The following is a 17,853-nucleotide window of genomic DNA, read 5'->3' as shown; positions in this document are numbered from 1 at the left end:
TGCTCTACCTGTCAATTTTCATACAATTTTTACAATTGTAAGAAGTTCAAGCGCTCCCGTCACCAATGACCACCGTGGCGACACAGGAGAAACCGTGGTCGGTCATATATGACCAACGTAGCAGTCAAAATATTAATGAGTATATAAATAGTATACACATTTTCCATAAATATTATATTTAAAAAAAATCTTACCCTCCTCCAATTGTTATCATTTTGGAATCTGCCGCCATAAACAGTTCAGCTGAATGATGGACTTTAGAATCATTGTGCGAAGAATCCATACCCACCCAAGGGTATTTTGCTCGTTCAGGATACAAGCTGAATAAGAAAGTTTCACCTGTCCCAAAATAAGCTTGTCTTTGTCCTTTATCATTTTTCAAGTTACGTTCACACCATCTTGTGGAGCAATAGGCACCAAATACCTTATAACAAAAAGTACAAATGAATGTTTATTAAGCAGAGATAAAAAAACCAATATTCTATAAAGAATACACTTACTTCATTGTTACATGTTTTTATCATTAAGAGGGTTGGTTCATGTTGCTCTACCCTTACATAAAATGTTGTTAAAGAACAACCATGCTCTTCTGTTGTATACAATAGGATTGGTTGATACATGGTGATCCGCATAGGCAGCCAGGACCATAACGTGAATAACTGTCACAAAATAAATGTACAAAAAATTAATAGAACTATTTTATATAATTATGGCCAGTATTTATAATTGCGCAAACATTAGTTCTCAATAATCTTCTAGTTGTTCAAGAATACAGCAAACTAAGTCATAGCAGAGGTAAATCATGCCTTTGACTGAAAAAAAATAATCAAGCCAAACAATATAAAAAGGAAGTATATTTATTCTTCTGGTCTTTTACTCGGTTTTTTTCTTTTTGAATAATTTTATTAAATCATGTGAATATGAAATTTGGTTTTTAAAACCTATTTGTTTGATGGTAATTTATATTTATATACAAAAATTAAATTTTATATATATATATATATATATATATATATATATATATATATGTATATTGAACTCCTAAGTATAATTACTTATATAATAATAATTAAATTAATATAATTAATCACTTATATTAATTTTAATTTACTTTTAAATATTTTTTGTGCCAAAGGAGATTGTCAATATTTTTATATTTTTATATACCCTTAATATTAAGATAATTATCACATTCAGCTCTTTTGTTGTTTATCAATAACGATTTCGTAATTTAAAAATATTTTCTCTAAAAATCTGTAACACCATAAATACAAGAAAAAACTATCAAGAAATACAATTTAAAAAATATTAGGAAATTAGGTGCATACACAAGATGCAAAACTATCATGCAAAAAGCAAGAACATCATTCAAATATAAAAGTGAATTGCTACAATATTATAAATTATGATAATAAGTAAGGTTGTGAAATGGTAACTTGATGAGGTAATGCACGTGATATGATAAGGGCTTAATAAAATGTAAAAACAAAAATGTGCATGTGACTACATATACATTGAACAGTGTTCAAACGGTTTAAAATTGTAACTACAAGTTTACTTTATTATATTGATGTTGCACACTAATTACATCAAAAAATATTCAAAAAGAGTGTAAGAAGAATGTAACAATAAAAATTAGTAGAGGTTGAGGGGAAGGAATTCCAGGAACAATCACTACAAATGCATGATAATAAGACAGGGACAACATGCCAAATTAATAGCAGAGAATAGTAAAACTGAGCACATAATTTATTCAGAAGGAATACGAGTCAGTGCATTGTTTTCTTCAATATATAAATCAGGCCATACATCATTCAGTTCAATGTGTATACTCTGTAAGAAAATTAAACCTCAGGCAAGTAAGGAATACAACAGAGAATTGACAATGAAATTGCGACTACAAAAGCCGACTTAATCGATAATTACTAATTGTACTTATACCTTGAACGTGAATGACAATCATATATCATTTACATCGATCTAGCCCTTTTTAAAATTCTGCTAGAAGATCTGCTAAACGACTGCCAAATCGACATGAAATGTATCTTACAGATTCAAGCTAATATCACTCTGATAATAGCCAAAGATAGAAATACCATGTTGACTAAATATCCTATTTAATATGTACTTCAAGGCGGTTGTATATACACCAATAACGACAATATTGACATGCCACAGAGAGGCGACCAGCGACTACAGAAAACTCTGCTACTGCCGAACTTTTTATTCTTTGTGGATTAGTGTTGAACGGCCGTAAGTACTTACATCAGGCATGTCTAGAATCTGGGAGCATATGCTTTGTATGGGATAAACCCCCATTGACAGAGCACGCGGTCCAGGACTGTGTGCACCCTACACCCATGACCATTAAATCCATCATCATTCCAGTAACGCAGCATGACACAAGACAACACAGAACCGTCAGTTATATTGGCATACAGCTTTGGTTCAACTTTACGTGTCAGAAAATAGGAATAAATATTATAACACTGGTTAAAACCATCGGAGACACAGAGCATAACAGGAAACATCGGCCACATTTTTCAAGTCTTTCCTCTAATACCACACAAAAAGTGTGGAGTAGGTATACGAATGAAACGCCCAACTCACTGTTAACCAGTGTAACCGATGTAATGATCTCAAAAAAGAAAATTAAATGATGTAATCAATGTGCTACCAAAGCATTGAAATTAATTAGTATATAAAATTAAAATAAGTTTGTTCCGAACATTCGCCGTTTGGTTTGTTTTTTATACAGCTGTTACGACCAAAATATGATATTGTACTGCGGATATACTGGAGTTTATGAAGCACGCTGCTGCATTCACTGATCGAAACTGATGTAGCGATTTGAAGCGCTTTCAACAGCTAAGTTTTTTTGCACTTTTGCCTTGAGAGATAAATTCGACCATCCTATCGATCAATGACAAGCAAACACATTTCGTGTAGCCTACCAGTAACAGTCACCATCTATATATTGAATTTTTCAACGTAAAACATATAAATAGTAACAAATAAACATTTTCGATAGAATGTATGAATACAAACGTATATATTTCTTTTATTGTTACATTTGAGATATCATATCTGCGAAACACTGAAAGCCAGTGAAACCTAATAAATAGAAGATATGACTTTATTGGAAGAAATTTTTGTTATTTTCTAATGTTCAAAAGGCAGTAACTGCAAGTGGATAGACGGTAACAGCAACAAAGCTGGCACGATAAGTGTAACAATGGGTGAGTATGAATGAATGTAACAGGTATAGTAGTTCAGGAACAGAGGGCAGAGCACATGAAACTAACAACACATTTCCCAAAAAGATAATTATACGATACCCTGTCTTTGTATGTGTCTTCACACTCTTTCTGAAAACAAAGTGAATCATTGAACAGCTTTTGCATAATTTGCATTCTGATACCCTAAGAAACTATTAACTTAACCCATCATCTTTGAAAAACGTCTACTTATATTATTCTACAGTAAGAAACATTAATCACGTAAACTATTGATACTAAACCTTTTAACCTGCAACATTTCTCACAAATAAGGAATCATTCGCAACATTTAATGATAAAAATAATGGGCTCACATATATGTACACTATCTTATGAATATAATCTCATACTTTGAAAATAAGTGGGAGAGTAATATCATTAACATGCCATATACTATCAAGTACTACAAAATTAACAGAGTATATCCCATAAGAATTGATCAGGAGGAGAAACAACCAGGTAGAATAAAATAAAATTTTAGCATGTACGTGAGTCCATACTTTGTTGGAAAAAATTTGTCAAGTATTCGGTGTTTTACACCGTCTTAGAAGGAAGAGGAATACAGATAACATACTTCTCGTATCGTGAGCGTGTGCGACATCATCTGAATGTTGACTTGAGACTGACTCGTCGGCAAATTGTCTGTGGATCGTGATCTAGCCAATGATTTGGATCCCGATATAACGCTTTTACTTTTTAGAGCCATTTCTGTGCGTAAAAATACCCTTGATATGTATGCTGAGCTGAGTCCACGTATCCCAAATGCTGTACGTAAAAATTTAGCTGGCGTTACCTGTAAGTTTATAAATTATTAATATTCAACACTATATTGGTATAGATATAGATATAAATTGTTGTAACATATTTATTCCATATGAGATTGAAATAAACAATAATCCGTGTTTAAGTGAGCTTAAGAAAAATTTGCTTTACTTATTATTTTATATGTAAGAATATCAAGAGAAAGCTATAATTAGTATGCGTTTTGAATGATTTCGCGTAGTGTAGATGATGCATCGGTAATGTGCTAAAGAATTTTTTACACTTTTACTTACCGGTGTTTGTCTGCAGAACTTCGAGAGAGCAGCGTCAATACCGTTCTTTGAAATTTCATTCATCCATTCAGAGTTTTGCAGCGATGAATGCTTATAGAATAATAAAACTATAGCCATTGCTACACGATAGAAGACCTGAAACAAATAATGAGAAATTAATACTAATAATAATATAATATCACAAAGAATGATGCAGTTTTATAAATGTACAAAATATTACTTTCTGCACAACACACTAAGAAGAGCCAATATGCAAAAATGCAGATATCTAATCGACTTCTCACTGGCATACAGTCAACATTCGAATTCACCATTCATACTATTCCTGAAAAAGCATTCCATATTATACATATCTTTAACTCTATCCTTCTCTTGAATCGGAGCCAATAATATTTTTTAATGTACCATGAAAAGATGCGATAAAGGAGTATAAGTGTCTCAAGTTGATCTCATTCGAATCTTGTAAATACCGACCTTGATGCCTTCGTGAAGAAAACAGTCCATAACCCTGACTAAATGCTGGAAAGGAAGAAGCTGCAAAATCCACCACATCCAATCCATATAAATTCTTTCTGCTCTCGACCCAGAACAGTGCCTCGCCAAATGTACCGCTGCTGATTTCTTTAATGAAATATTACAGTCCTATATATTCTTAAAAATAAACCGCATATTCAATTTAAATGTATAAATGTAATTTTTACAAATCACCGAGACAAAGAAAGTTATTTGCAGAAGGTTTAGCAGCAACTTTAATTTTTCATACAAAATCATATACTTTAATAAATATATGCGAATAAAATGATTTATATATAGTATATCCATAGATAAGTGATCGAAGTAAATCTCATTAATTTTATATGTGTTCCAAAATGCAAATAAACATGAAATATAAATATGGTTGTATTGAAAAGATTGATAGTATTATTAAATAAATATAATAATATAATATTATTAAATGTTATATCATACAACGTTTCATAATTAGCTTCGTAATATTTTCTAGTCCTGATTGTAGCTCTTTTACGCTCAGATTACTAATCATTAGAAAATTTATGATTCATTCGCCAAGCATTAAGAAATAATTACATCTATACATATACTTGTTCCGTTCTAGTCTGTTTAATGTAGAAATGATTTGTGTATGATGCATTTACAGACATCTATGACAACACCAATCAGTCAGAAAACCGTTTAAAAACGAAGCTGAAGACACGGCTGCTATTTCCTGGTAAACATTGTATCTATAAGTAAAATAAGAATCATTTCAAGCCAAACAAGCCAGAACGGTCGTTTCATGATTCATCTTAGACAATTTGTGCCTAAAGCTACATACCACGTGCTTTTTAGTGATTTGCTCGACGGTTTTCCAGGTAACCTCGTAGAGGAGTTTCGTTTGCGTAATGAACATCTTGTCTTTAGCGGCGACCAAGCTGGCCATACAATGATAACACTCCTCCTCTGTAACAGATGGATGGAAAACGGTAATCTCGTGAACATTTCTGATTTCATTCTAATAATAAACCTGGGATTCTATCCAACCGCGTGCCTAACATCTTAATTTATGCGAACGAGTAAGAAATTCGACTTACGGCACGCGATGTGAATTTCCATTGTATTGGTGGAACAAATGGGCAAAGAAAGAAGCTTTCTAGAAAGACCTGTCCTTCTTTCATCCTACGTATTCCTAAGGGAGAGGCGGACGATTTATTTATTTATATACTCACCTGGCATAAAGTGAAGTAGAAGAGCCGTGATGGGATAAAGAGAAGGACTGTAGGTGATATCAGGACAAGCGTATCCCAGCACAGACACAATCCTGTCCGCAACGCTCCTGCCTTTTCTCGTCAGGTGGTACGACAGGCAATGAGTGCTGTCCACGAACGGTGGTAGCATGATTGATTTTTCCGGTAGCTCTGTAAACAAGTAATTCCATACATCAGCCGTCGCTGCTAAAAACAAATAAGTTTAATCGGAACGACCGGAGCACCACATCTGGTCTAACGAGATTCGATGGAAAATTATCAGCGGAGTATCTGATAATTAGACCGCGAATATTTATGCATTTATCACATTGTAAATAATCGCAATAAATCGTGGAAGAAATATTTTTGTAAAATACGTTTTTATGAAACCGGTAAGTTTTCATTCGATCTAAAGAAGAATTAAAAGTAATAAATTAATTTGCATTATATATCAATATAGCAATATAATAGCAATATAAAGCATTTAAAAAAGTACAACGTTAATGTGTTGTAGCTAAGTAGAGTTACATTAATCTATTTTAAACATTTTGCACACCGCATTTGGCTGCTTACAATAGTTGAATTCATTGTCTATTGATCATTTTTCTCACCAACTGAGTAAAGGTGTTACGCATCATCTTTTTCTAACAATAAATATACATCCATGTAACGTAGAACACTACAATTCGAATATACGAACTCTCGAACCCACGTATCAGACTTATAAAATCACGCGAATTTAAGATTAGCTTACGATGACTAAACTAATATATGTATAAAAGAATGTTATTGAACATACAGTAAAGTAAATGCCACCATTAATTTACAATGAAATAAACAATTACGAAAATATATAAGCACTTTTTTTATCATTTGTTAGAATAATTTATCGTTATATTTTGTAAAAGCCTAAATATTATAACGTAGAATAATAGTATCACAGTCAATCACAATCTTATAAATATTGGTGGTGGTTAAGAAACAAGCAGTAGCATAAAAGGTAGGTGGATGAAAATCGCTTTAGGACCGGTCTTTATGATTCAGGGTATTTGCATTCTAAAAAAAGAGGTGTAAATGGAAGAGAGCTGTAGGGGTAGTAAGATACTTTGAACTTTTGCATTTTTGCTCCATTTAAAGGAAAAACATCAGATATTTGAACAACGAAGAAAATGAATTGTTTTCAATCAGCTTGTAATTATGAACACATATTTTTGCATAATAATTTACCAACTAATAATATTAATGAAGTGAAAAAACGCTAAGTGTATATTACAGACTTCTTTCGCATAGTTCTTTATAATCTTACGATTTTAGGTCGTACTTCTTATTATAAATTTAAAATATAAAAAATACAATATAAATATATATATACATTATAAACAATAAATATAAATTATATATATATGTATGTTGTTTTGTTCGACCTAAAATTGTAGGATTATAAAGAACTGTGCGAAGGATGTCTGTAATATATATATAGTTTGTAAAATTTATTTACAAATCTTTGTTTCATTATCAAATTTGTTAAATTAGATATCATTATCAAAGTTACTATCGGCAATGGTTTACAGGTAAACTGGTCGTTTCTTATCTAATTTTATTTACTAAAAAGTTGTAGAGACAAGCAATTTTGATATGCTCGTAAGATAATTATAACTACATTGCTTTTTGTAGAAAAATTCTAAATCGACTTAACCCTCAAATGGTAGGGTTAAATACGTGTTACGTAACAGATAAGATCCGGTTAAAGAAATAGGTAGAACGTACGTTTTATCTAACGAAAACATACAACCATATTTGAGTTTACTTTAAGTTAATTTATTATTATTATTACTCCAAAATTGTAAACCGCAAAACAACTAGTATAGTTATTTAATTATATATTATTATATGTATAGTTCCGGAATCCTAGTACATTAGTTAAGCAAAAAGGGAATAAGCGATAAATTATATGAAACTTATGTAACGAGATTTGGTGTACAAGGAAGAAAGCTTTCTACGTGAAACGTAATAGCTTTTGCAGTGACAGATTTTAGGTAAAAAAACATTCCGACTGTACGTGCAAGCTTCACGTATCGAGACGCTAATAATACATGTGTGTAGATAGATTTTCAGCTCGTTATTATTAGAATAGCAAATAACTTTGTACAGCTTCTGACTTTAATAATTCCTAAGAAAACGCGTTAAATTCTTATAAATTTCCAATAGTAACATATCAAGCACTATAGTTTCTTCTGCATTATAAGTATTCATAATTGCAATACTTCATTTTTATTACAAAAGAAAATAATTTTAGCATTATAACGTCTTTTTCCGTTGAGTCATTTTTGCTAATGAATAATGAATACCCATTATCTGGTTTATTTGCTTCTCAATTAGGAGGCACTTCTTGTCAATCCTGACAACACATTCAAACTTTCAATGTTACCTGAAGGATTTGGAGTACTTTTTGTCAACAAAGTTCCATCTTAGTTCCTTTTAAGGTATTCGTCTACAGTTAATAAAGATAAATGCGAAACATTCTGACTTCCATTTTTTAATTCGCATTCATAAAACTATAAATTTGCATAAAAATCCACAAGTCTATTGGTATCTTTGAGATACGAAAATTACATGAAGCGTGTAATATTTAGTTATTCGAAACAAACCTGTAGTTCCAAATACTTGATTAACCATGTCCCAATAGAATCCATCGAGCATATTCTTTCCATGTGCATGTTGGTTGCAAAGGGCTGGCCACAATTGCGCTCTGATCCCGTTGTTCAATGGCCACGCGTTTTCCCTTATGATCATCTTAGCCTCCCTCTTTCTGCCGGCCTGGAGAAGCGCATTGACCTCATTGAAGGTCTTCAGCGTTTGCTTCTTGCTGGTGGGCGACTCTGGCTGTATGACGATGTTCGTCGTGTCGACGTGCGGCGGGAATGCATCGTCGACATCGACATCCGCCTCCTCCTCGAGTACCGGCAGCATATTCGGCAGATTGTCCGTCGAGGAGGGTGTCTGTGTCACTAACATCGCACTACGGCGTGAGATTCTTCTTCATGGTGCTGTTCTCCGTTACTCTTTATACTAATATTTACGTCATATCCTGGGATGTTTCAATTTTCATCTGAAATGAAAGAAAAAATACCATGTCTTATAGAGTACAATGTACAGATATATTACATGGAATGAAATATCTTTTATAATTCAATTTAGGATTGAGGAAAAAATAAGATGTGATTCCACGTTGCTAAGTCGAATTGCCCTTCGAAATTTTTATATTTCGATCTCGCTTTGCTTTCATTTGATCGTTTTAAGTGTTTCCTTAGTTTAAAAGTATGTACTCGTTAAACATCATTAGCTTGAGCACAACCTATATTTATCTTTATTAATTGGTGTAATGCTAAAAAGCAAGTGGGAAATATACATATAAATAAGAATTGTCTATAAATAACATTATTAAATATTAAATAGTCTTTTTAATACAATTACTTTGAACGTTCAAAGAGGCTTAGGATCAGTATGGAAATACACTTGTAGTGATTAATAATTTAAATATGTAACGAATAAGTAAATATTCATAATAAAAGTGATATGTATTACTATTTAATTTTATTTGTTGATTAAGTTTTCAATGAATATAATTCTATTTACTTCGAGAAGCAGCCAAATACGTTAGACGCAATATATAAAAATATAATGTTTTGCTATCTATTTTTAAATTTGCTCGTTATCGAAGATGGGAAAGTTTTAGTATGTCCAATGTCTATTTGGATAATCAGTTGTGTTGTAAAATTAATTCTTGTGTACGTTTCTTAGTAATTTATTTAATTACATACATACGCCTGAATAAAGTAAAACTTTAATTATTCATATTAATTGAAGTAAAAATTATTGCTAAAATTACTATAAATTGATATTTTACAGCAAAGTATTTACCTATTTTCAAAATTACAAATTATTTATTGCACAATTTCCCAGTTTAATCAATGTCTCAATCATAATTCCGCCATATTCAAATTAATTTGCTATTTCGCATTTCGTTCTTCGTGTTAGTGTTGCACACACTACTATACCGACGAATTCAGAACGACAAGCCAGCGATATACGAGCACGTAAGTTGACGTAAACATAGAATGTTTGTTTCCCTTTGCTAGATGGCACTGTACAGATTATCGAACATTCGATTGAACAGTGTTCGACTATCTCGTGAAGGTAGTAGTATCTTACCTCCTATAATTTTTCACAGTAGATACTTACAATATAAATATTCAATAAACACATCAAAGAACGAAAAATCAATTTTTTTATTTGAACCTGAGGTAACTCACAAACAGTCAAATAACATTTATCGTGACAACTATACATGCTGTTATAGAATTACGTATGTTACAATTTCCAATTATACTGACGATTTTGTAATCTTGTAAATTGCTTCTTTTCCCAATTATATATGTCCATTTTCGAAAGCCATTTCTCGACTAGAGTAAGAGAGTTCAAGACCGTACGACGACATACGTTTCCAAGAATCTTCCGTAAACATTCCCATAATAACCGTGACTGTAGTTAAACGTATCATCGCTTGGGCCGCGATGCGCTTAATCGCTCTAGCGTTCGTTCGAGCAAGAAGAGGAGCGAAGAAAAAATAAGGTGGGGAAGAATTATCTAAGTCAACGCATCTTCCGCGTTTGCCGTGTGTAATATATATTTCGTTGACGTCGATTTGCTGGTTACTTTGCAACTGAAATCAATTGTCTCCTGTAAAGATGCCAGCATAAACAAGACTCGCGACCAAGCGTCCCTTCTCATATTTCTAGATTATGACAACAATCGCTTGCTCCATCCGAGTTTTTTTATTTTTCCATTCATATGACGGAGCGAGGGGAGTTTGTTTTACAGAGAACGAATTGATTTCCCTGTAACTTCCTCCTCGAAAAATTTAAAAGGTAGGAATTTATAGTATTATACAAATAAATTGTAATTACAAATTATATAAATTATTGGCCTCTCGCCATAACTAATGGGATGCCCTAAATGTTTAAAGTAGGACATCAGAAAAAACCTTGTATGTGGTATTCACTTTCAAACCTTGTCAAACTTTCAAGTTAACGACAGTGATACTATCATGCAGTATGAGAATGATCGATACTTGTAGAACAAGAATCGAATGGTACTAGTTGAAAAGCATGGTGGTAAAGTCCGATTCGCGCGGGACGAAGAGTGTCGATCAGACAATGACCTCGACAACGTGTTTCTAAAGGAGTCAGCCAGCAGGAGACAATGGATATATAATATCGCCTATAATTAGCCTCGTTAAAGCTGTCTCTAATAATAAGCAAAGCAGCCAGATGCAAAACCGTGAGCGGCGATAATCTGTCGGTGCACTTAATGGATATTAATAAAATGCGCGAGTTATCTTGCAGCCACAAACACGTTTAATGCTTATCAACCATGTGCAACTAGGGAACATTACCGCGCACAATCCGCGGAGGACTACTCGCGAGATAAAGCCTTTTACGACGATGCTCGCTGAAGCCTGGAGGTTGCGCAGCAAACGGAATTCCCTTATCAAGATATATTTAACCCTTTGCCTACTGCACATGGAATTAACCTCGGTAAACAAATTATTGGCGGTAAATGAACATCCAAACGTTCAAACAAACCGACATTCTTTTATTTGACCAACGTTTTAGAATTACTCGTTACAGTTCCTGTCAAGTAATCATAATCCAGATTGATAGAATCATTAATTACTGGGCCGCGAATGTTTATGAAAATTTATATTTTTATCAGCATGAATAATGATTCTTAGAGAAAAAAGATGAAATCATTACGCCTGAGCTGAGCAGCGTACATCTTCTAAAAAAAAGAATGACCATTTGACGCTGGTCGATTAATAATAACGAGACGCGACGCAGCAAAGTGTGCCGTATGAAACCAGACATCTATTTTAATATCAGCGTACGACAATTCGGTACGTGAAGAAAATTGGCCTAGTAATGAGAAGCCCGGAGTGGTTTACATAAAATTTTACAATGAATTCGACGATTGGATTCCGTTCGACGGGATGAACACACGCAAGAGCAAAGGCTGGGGACTCGCGGTTGCCGCACCAGATAAATATTATTACAAGTCTGAAGCGCTCGAACCACTTGATAGTATAAATATATCTCATCGAAGACGAGGGCAAACACGCGAACGCGCCAACGTTGCATTGTTGAATACGCTAAGCAAACAAGATCGGGCCTATAGGCCGTGATAACTGACAAATTTGCATAATTCCATTAACTCATGATACGCGGTGTTCGCATGGTAATTCAACGTGTGTCTTCCGGGTGGAATCTCGCTTTCGATTCCAGCGTGATCGCCGCCAAGTGCAACAATTATTACACGGGACAATTGCCGACGCTATTCCGAGTACTTACTTAGAGAATTAGACTATGCAGCCTGTTGTTGCTCGATCAGGCTCAATGACACATCTCTATTGGGTTTCTCTGCACGGATTCTCGTGTATTTCTGTTGTCAAATGACTAATACGCGAATGACAGTAACAATGAAACGCGTATGATAAAGCAATGAATTGTCACACATTTTTTTTCTCTTCTAAACACTGAATATACAGAAAGAAGGAAGAAGTATACATTAAATGTTAAAAACATATAGCGTTCATTGAAACAGATAATTGATATACAATGAATATTTTTCAATTTGTAAAGCATTTTCGTTTATGAGTATTTGTCTGGAATTAGAAGTAGGTCGATGTAAAAGTTTAAAGAGCGAATAGAGAATTGTAGTTGAAAAATAGTACAAATTTCTGGGATTGTTTAATTTATAATTTGTTGTAACAATAAGTAATATCTGATCTGAAAGCTTGGTATAATCGTTTTCGAACACCTAGTACATGTATGTAGGTCAGAGATAAAGAGAAGGCTTGTAGATTAAAAGATAACGCAGGCATCCCCATGAATTATTTCTTTTTTTAATGAAATTGTTAGAATGTAGATGAACCAAGTGGAGGATTGTTTCATTTTTGTTTCAATTAAAAAAAAAAAAAGAAAACCTCGAAAAGATATTGATCTTGGCAATAATTTAAGCGTATAAATCATAATTATTCAAATATTTCGTGTTATGGATTTTACTCGATAAATAAAGAAAGGTATGAAACAATCTCTTACATATACGATCTTATATTTGATTTTACAAAACCAAGGAGCGCACGTATGTTGAAAAAAAGATCATATCTTTAAGATTGAGATATCTTACTTATAGATTAGTATTCTTACCTAACTTCAGATTTTAAACATTGACCAATAAAAATAATTTCAATGTCATCTAATTTTATGCATCAATTTTGTGTTTATTCATATGTAATATAATGAATATGTACCTATTTACTAAACCCTACATAAACAAAAACATTATTGTGTAATTTGAGTTTATTTTTCTAAGAAATGTCGCTATTATTAGTTTCTCAAGCAAATAAATGGTTCTGTATGTATACATTGCATGAGTTTTCTTAAATAACTAAATGATATTATAACAATACATGTTTACTTTTACTATTAGAACTATTTTATCTCAGAAGGTTCCAGATTATGACTTTGTTTAAGAATACCCTTTTAACGCTAAAGCTACCGACACTTCGAGTACACCTGTTCCTACCGTGTGCGGTCAAAGTGACCGGCGATTAAAGAAGTAATAGTTTTTATGATTTAACTTAGATAATGATTAATTTATAACTAAATGCATATAAAATGATGAACCTTCATAAAATTTCGTCCAAATTTACTTTTGTTTAATTTCAATTATAGACTTAAATAGAATTACACTTTTATTTATATAGAGATATATCTTATTCAACTTTGTTGCATTTTTTACAAATTATTTTATTATGAAATGTACATTTGCCGCATAAATATTTCCCGCATCTTAAACAAATTTTCGTAATTTTGTAACCTTTACAATTTTTTACTTGACAAGTTTTTTGTAGTAATGAATCTGAACTTGTTGATAGTTTTATTGCATGGCTTTTTTCCCGCGATTCTTTATGTAAAAGTAATGTATGCACTAGGTTTATAACAATTTTGTGAATTCTCTGTAAATTGGCCCCATACTGTAGATACCATTGCAAATTTATTGGTTCGTAAACGTTAGCTTCTTTCACTCTTCTTATCAAATCGTATAAACCTCATAATTTCAGCAAAGTCATTCCTGTTCATTGTCTTTGAAAAAAATGCAGGTCTCCAAATTTTATTCCACAAATATGAGACATCTAAATTTTTTGCCTGATATACACCGCGGGCATATAGCAAATCAATAAATGCATCTAGTTTTGTTGCTCCTTGTTAGTCCCCAATACTCTAAATACTTCTTCTTCCGTACATTTTATTATATAATCCCTTATACGGTGATCAATGAAAAGATAAAATGCCGTATTTACTTGTCCTTTCATTATATGCCGTTTAGCATATCCCTAAAGATATTATGAACTGATATCCTGCCAGGTTTGGGACTTGCATCTATTTCTTTCCAAACTGTTCCATCGGGCCCAGTTTCACTCTCTGCTGTCAACGATAACACTGAACAGTCTTCTTCTATGTCCGTCATTTTTTTTTTATAATTTTTTTTTTTTAATCTTGACATTTCTAGGGTAAATATTTATCATAGAATAATACCATGTACGGAATACAAAAGTTATTGTCAAATTTGATATACTTTATTTTTCCTTTTATAACAACTTTACACAAAACACTCTGAAATGCTTTCTGTCTGCGTTTTAGAGATAACAAATTCAGATGTCGACTAATCGACTTAGAAACCGAGATGTATTCTAGTCGAAAAGACAATAGCAAATAGAAATATGATCTGTGACGGCGATATTTATACGAAAATATTGATGAGTATTGACCGTTCTCCACCAACGGTTACTTGAGGGTGGAGTTGAGGAAGCTTTTCCCGTGTTTTATAGCAATGAGCAATAACAATAAGAAACTTCTCGACTTGTAAAATGTTTGTAACAATAGACTGTAAAAAATGCTAAATTTTTTTTAAAGTTTTACAGCAACACCGTGTAGGATCCCCGCACCCCACTGTTGATCGCCGCGTATACATCGTACCCGATAACGAGGGTCCTGAGCTGGCTCTTGGCATAGTCCTTCACGCACGATTTAATTCCCCAGCTCCACCATATCACATCGCGTTTTGCGCGTTCTCCGTATTGTACAAAGAGTAGTATGCCAGTCCCGTCGTAATACAGAGCTCCGTCCAGTTGCTCCATGACCCAATCATTAGAATCGGCAACTGACGTGCACGCTCTTGCGAGTACACCCGATAATCCGAGTATGAGTCATCCGTTATGTGCTGAGCAGGGCGCAGCCCCATCCTCGTCAACTTCCCGGGGGCGCCCTCGTCCTTGGGGTGTCCTCGTCCTGCGCACGGCGAACCCCCTCGACCCGCTGGTAGTATCGCATGGTAAGCACATTAATCAGGGAGTCCATCTCGAGCCAGTTGATCCCGCCCGACACCATGGGCCAAATAAATTCCTCGAATTCCCGACGGAGGGAACTTCTGCAGTTCAGCGCCTCCCTCAGCATCACTGAGATCTGCTCATCCAAGTTCCATACCTGGGGAACCGTACCAATCGGGAAGCACCTTCCCCCGATAGAGACACTTGTCTCGGTTTTCGTCGAGATGACGAATATCAGATGTCTTATCCTCGAATGAATGTCGACCAAGCCTGTCGTATGACAGAAGACCTCATGCATAGACGCACCCCCCTCCAACCGCGCCATGTTGAAGTATTCTAGCACCCACGCCAAAGGGTAGGTGAGAGGCGCCAATATCAACGTAGTGCGGCCCATATTGTATGGTCCCGTGTTTGACGGCAGACCGATAATGGTGGTCGCCCCCTCCCCAATGCTCCAGTAGTCCCCTTTCGTCCCAACGGGCAACCTTCCCTCGTTCCGCACCGCGTACTCGATAGCCTCACAGTTAACAAAGATTGCGTCGTAGTGCCAGTGGCCCAAACTCGACAGGTCGATGATGTCACGCTGCGGCACGTTCATCCTTGCCCAGGCCCACTCCACCCTTCTGGACTCCCGTAGCATATCCATAAGGGCAACCTTCAAGGTTAAGTCCCGTATAACTCCCATCTCCAAGCGGGACACACACCGAAGAAGGGCCTCCGTCAGGTAGGGGCAGTCAATGATTTGGCCGTAAAGCAACGACGCCTTGCCGGATGTGATAAACTCCACGCTCCCACTCGCGTATTTGAATAAGTGCCGCCCAACCCCCACCCACTTCAGTTGCCGTGAAATCCGAGCGCACATCTCCAGGGCTAGGCCCCTATTGCCCTCGGAGATCGGTACCATCAGCGGGGTGGATTTATCGAGGTCCACCACCGCACGTATAACATTTCTGACGGTTTCGGCTTTATCCACCTTCCTCCGACTCTTATCCGCTCCTATGGCCGCCTCAGGCATCGACTGGGCGGCCTTAATCTCCCAAGCGACTGTGTCGTCGGAATCTGTAAGTCTAAGGGCAATGTCACTGACGACACCGTCAAAGTAACACCACAAGGAGGTGTCACAGGCTTGTCTAATCAGGTCGGTATCGTTGGTGAGTCGGTCTATTTGCACTCCTTGTCCCAAAACGCCGCTCGAAACGCTGCGTACTGGTCTGCTGCCTTAAATTGTGCGGACAAGATGGTATTTATATTTCCATTTAGAGCACGTTGTTCTTTATTGTGGGCCGCAGCAGCCGCTGCCAGCCAGCCCATTTTGTTGGATCGGGAAGAGGGCCCGCTCATTATATCATACAAGGAAGTACCGGGGGGGTACTCCGCATACCGGTTCTGAGTTGTGTTCACATCCTTACACGCTTCGCCAGCCACGGAGAACAACAAGTAGTAAGGACAAACATGTGCATGCGCGAGCGTGGAAGCGTTTTCGCCTAATATAAGCGCTCTCACGAAGCTATCCATCTCGGACAGTACAACCTCGGGAACTGTGTCCACCTCAGGAACCTCGTTCGCAACCGCCCCCGCCGGGGTGTCGCTAGTCTCCTTTACTTGGCACGGATCAATAACACGAGACCTCTCCTCCGGAGTGGTGTGAGACCGGAGGATGCGCGTTATCATATCCTTTGTCTTCAATTTCTCGAGCATAGGAACCGACATCCGCTCACTCCTGCCCCCCCCCCCCCTGCTTGTACTCCGGCTGATGATACACTCCTTCTTCTTAAATCCGAGTACATCCCGCTCCTTGGTGTCCGGCACGACAGTAGCCTCCTCCCACAGTGTAGACTCCCTCCTGTTGAACCGAGATGGAGCCGTCGCATGGGCAGCGTTCAACTCCAGTCTTCTCCGCGCACAAAGCGTCCCACAGTGCCGTCTCCATGTCACTGACGTCTTCATCGAAGAACCGCTCTCGACTCTGGTCCCGGAGTAAGGGCTTGGGGGATCTATACCCTTTTAAATACTAAATTATTTTTATTTCTTAAATAGTAATAACATAAAATAGCATAATATTCATAGAGAATTAATTATCACATAATCCACCATAGCTGATGCAATAGCTAACAGAGAAAAAAGAATCAGTAATAATTCTTAAAAGATAAGTAATTTGACGTGTGTATCATAAAAGCATACAAGTGTTTACTTTGGTTCTGGACGAACCAATCATATTTCTTCGAGAAAGTTATACCGAGTCATAAATAGACGTATGATAATCGTTCGGATGATGGTCTATCGAGCAAGGTAGATAAGAAAGAACTTAACTCACAATAATCAGTCACTGG

The 17,853-nt window shown here is 35.6% G+C and overlaps 1 protein-coding gene across 4 annotated transcripts in view; it reads right to left on the bottom strand.

Moving 5' to 3' along the window:
* The window catches only part of sky (GTPase-activating protein skywalker), a 43,796-nt gene that overhangs the window by 3,858 nt on the left and 22,085 nt on the right, over positions 1-17,853 (bottom strand). Inside the window, exons 2-11 of one of the 4 annotated variants that reach the window (XM_069114301.1) lie at positions 8,724-9,184; positions 6,058-6,246; positions 5,667-5,791; positions 4,808-4,954; positions 4,334-4,468; positions 3,853-4,071; positions 3,339-3,368; positions 2,266-2,352; positions 501-659; positions 195-424 (exon numbers count right to left, since the gene is read on the bottom strand). In XM_069114301.1, the coding sequence (XP_068970402.1) occupies positions 195-424; positions 501-659; positions 2,266-2,352; positions 3,339-3,368; positions 3,853-4,071; positions 4,334-4,468; positions 4,808-4,954; positions 5,667-5,791; positions 6,058-6,246; positions 8,724-9,090 (1,688 nt within the window). In that variant the 5' untranslated portion in view covers positions 9,091-9,184. The remainder of the gene's footprint in view (positions 1-194; positions 425-500; positions 660-2,265; positions 2,353-3,338; positions 3,369-3,852; positions 4,072-4,333; positions 4,469-4,807; positions 4,955-5,666; positions 5,792-6,057; positions 6,247-8,723; positions 9,185-17,853) is intronic. The other 3 variants (XM_069114302.1, XM_069114303.1, XM_069114304.1) reach the window with 3 other exon arrangements.

This window comes from Bombus flavifrons, chromosome 5, assembly GCF_040668555.2.
Source record: "Bombus flavifrons isolate JBK064 chromosome 5, iyBomFlav1_principal, whole genome shotgun sequence".
Classification (NCBI taxonomy): domain Eukaryota; kingdom Metazoa; phylum Arthropoda; class Insecta; order Hymenoptera; family Apidae; genus Bombus; species Bombus flavifrons.
The sequence above is the reverse complement of the archived record's forward strand: the minus strand, read 5'-3'. Positions and strand labels throughout refer to the sequence as shown.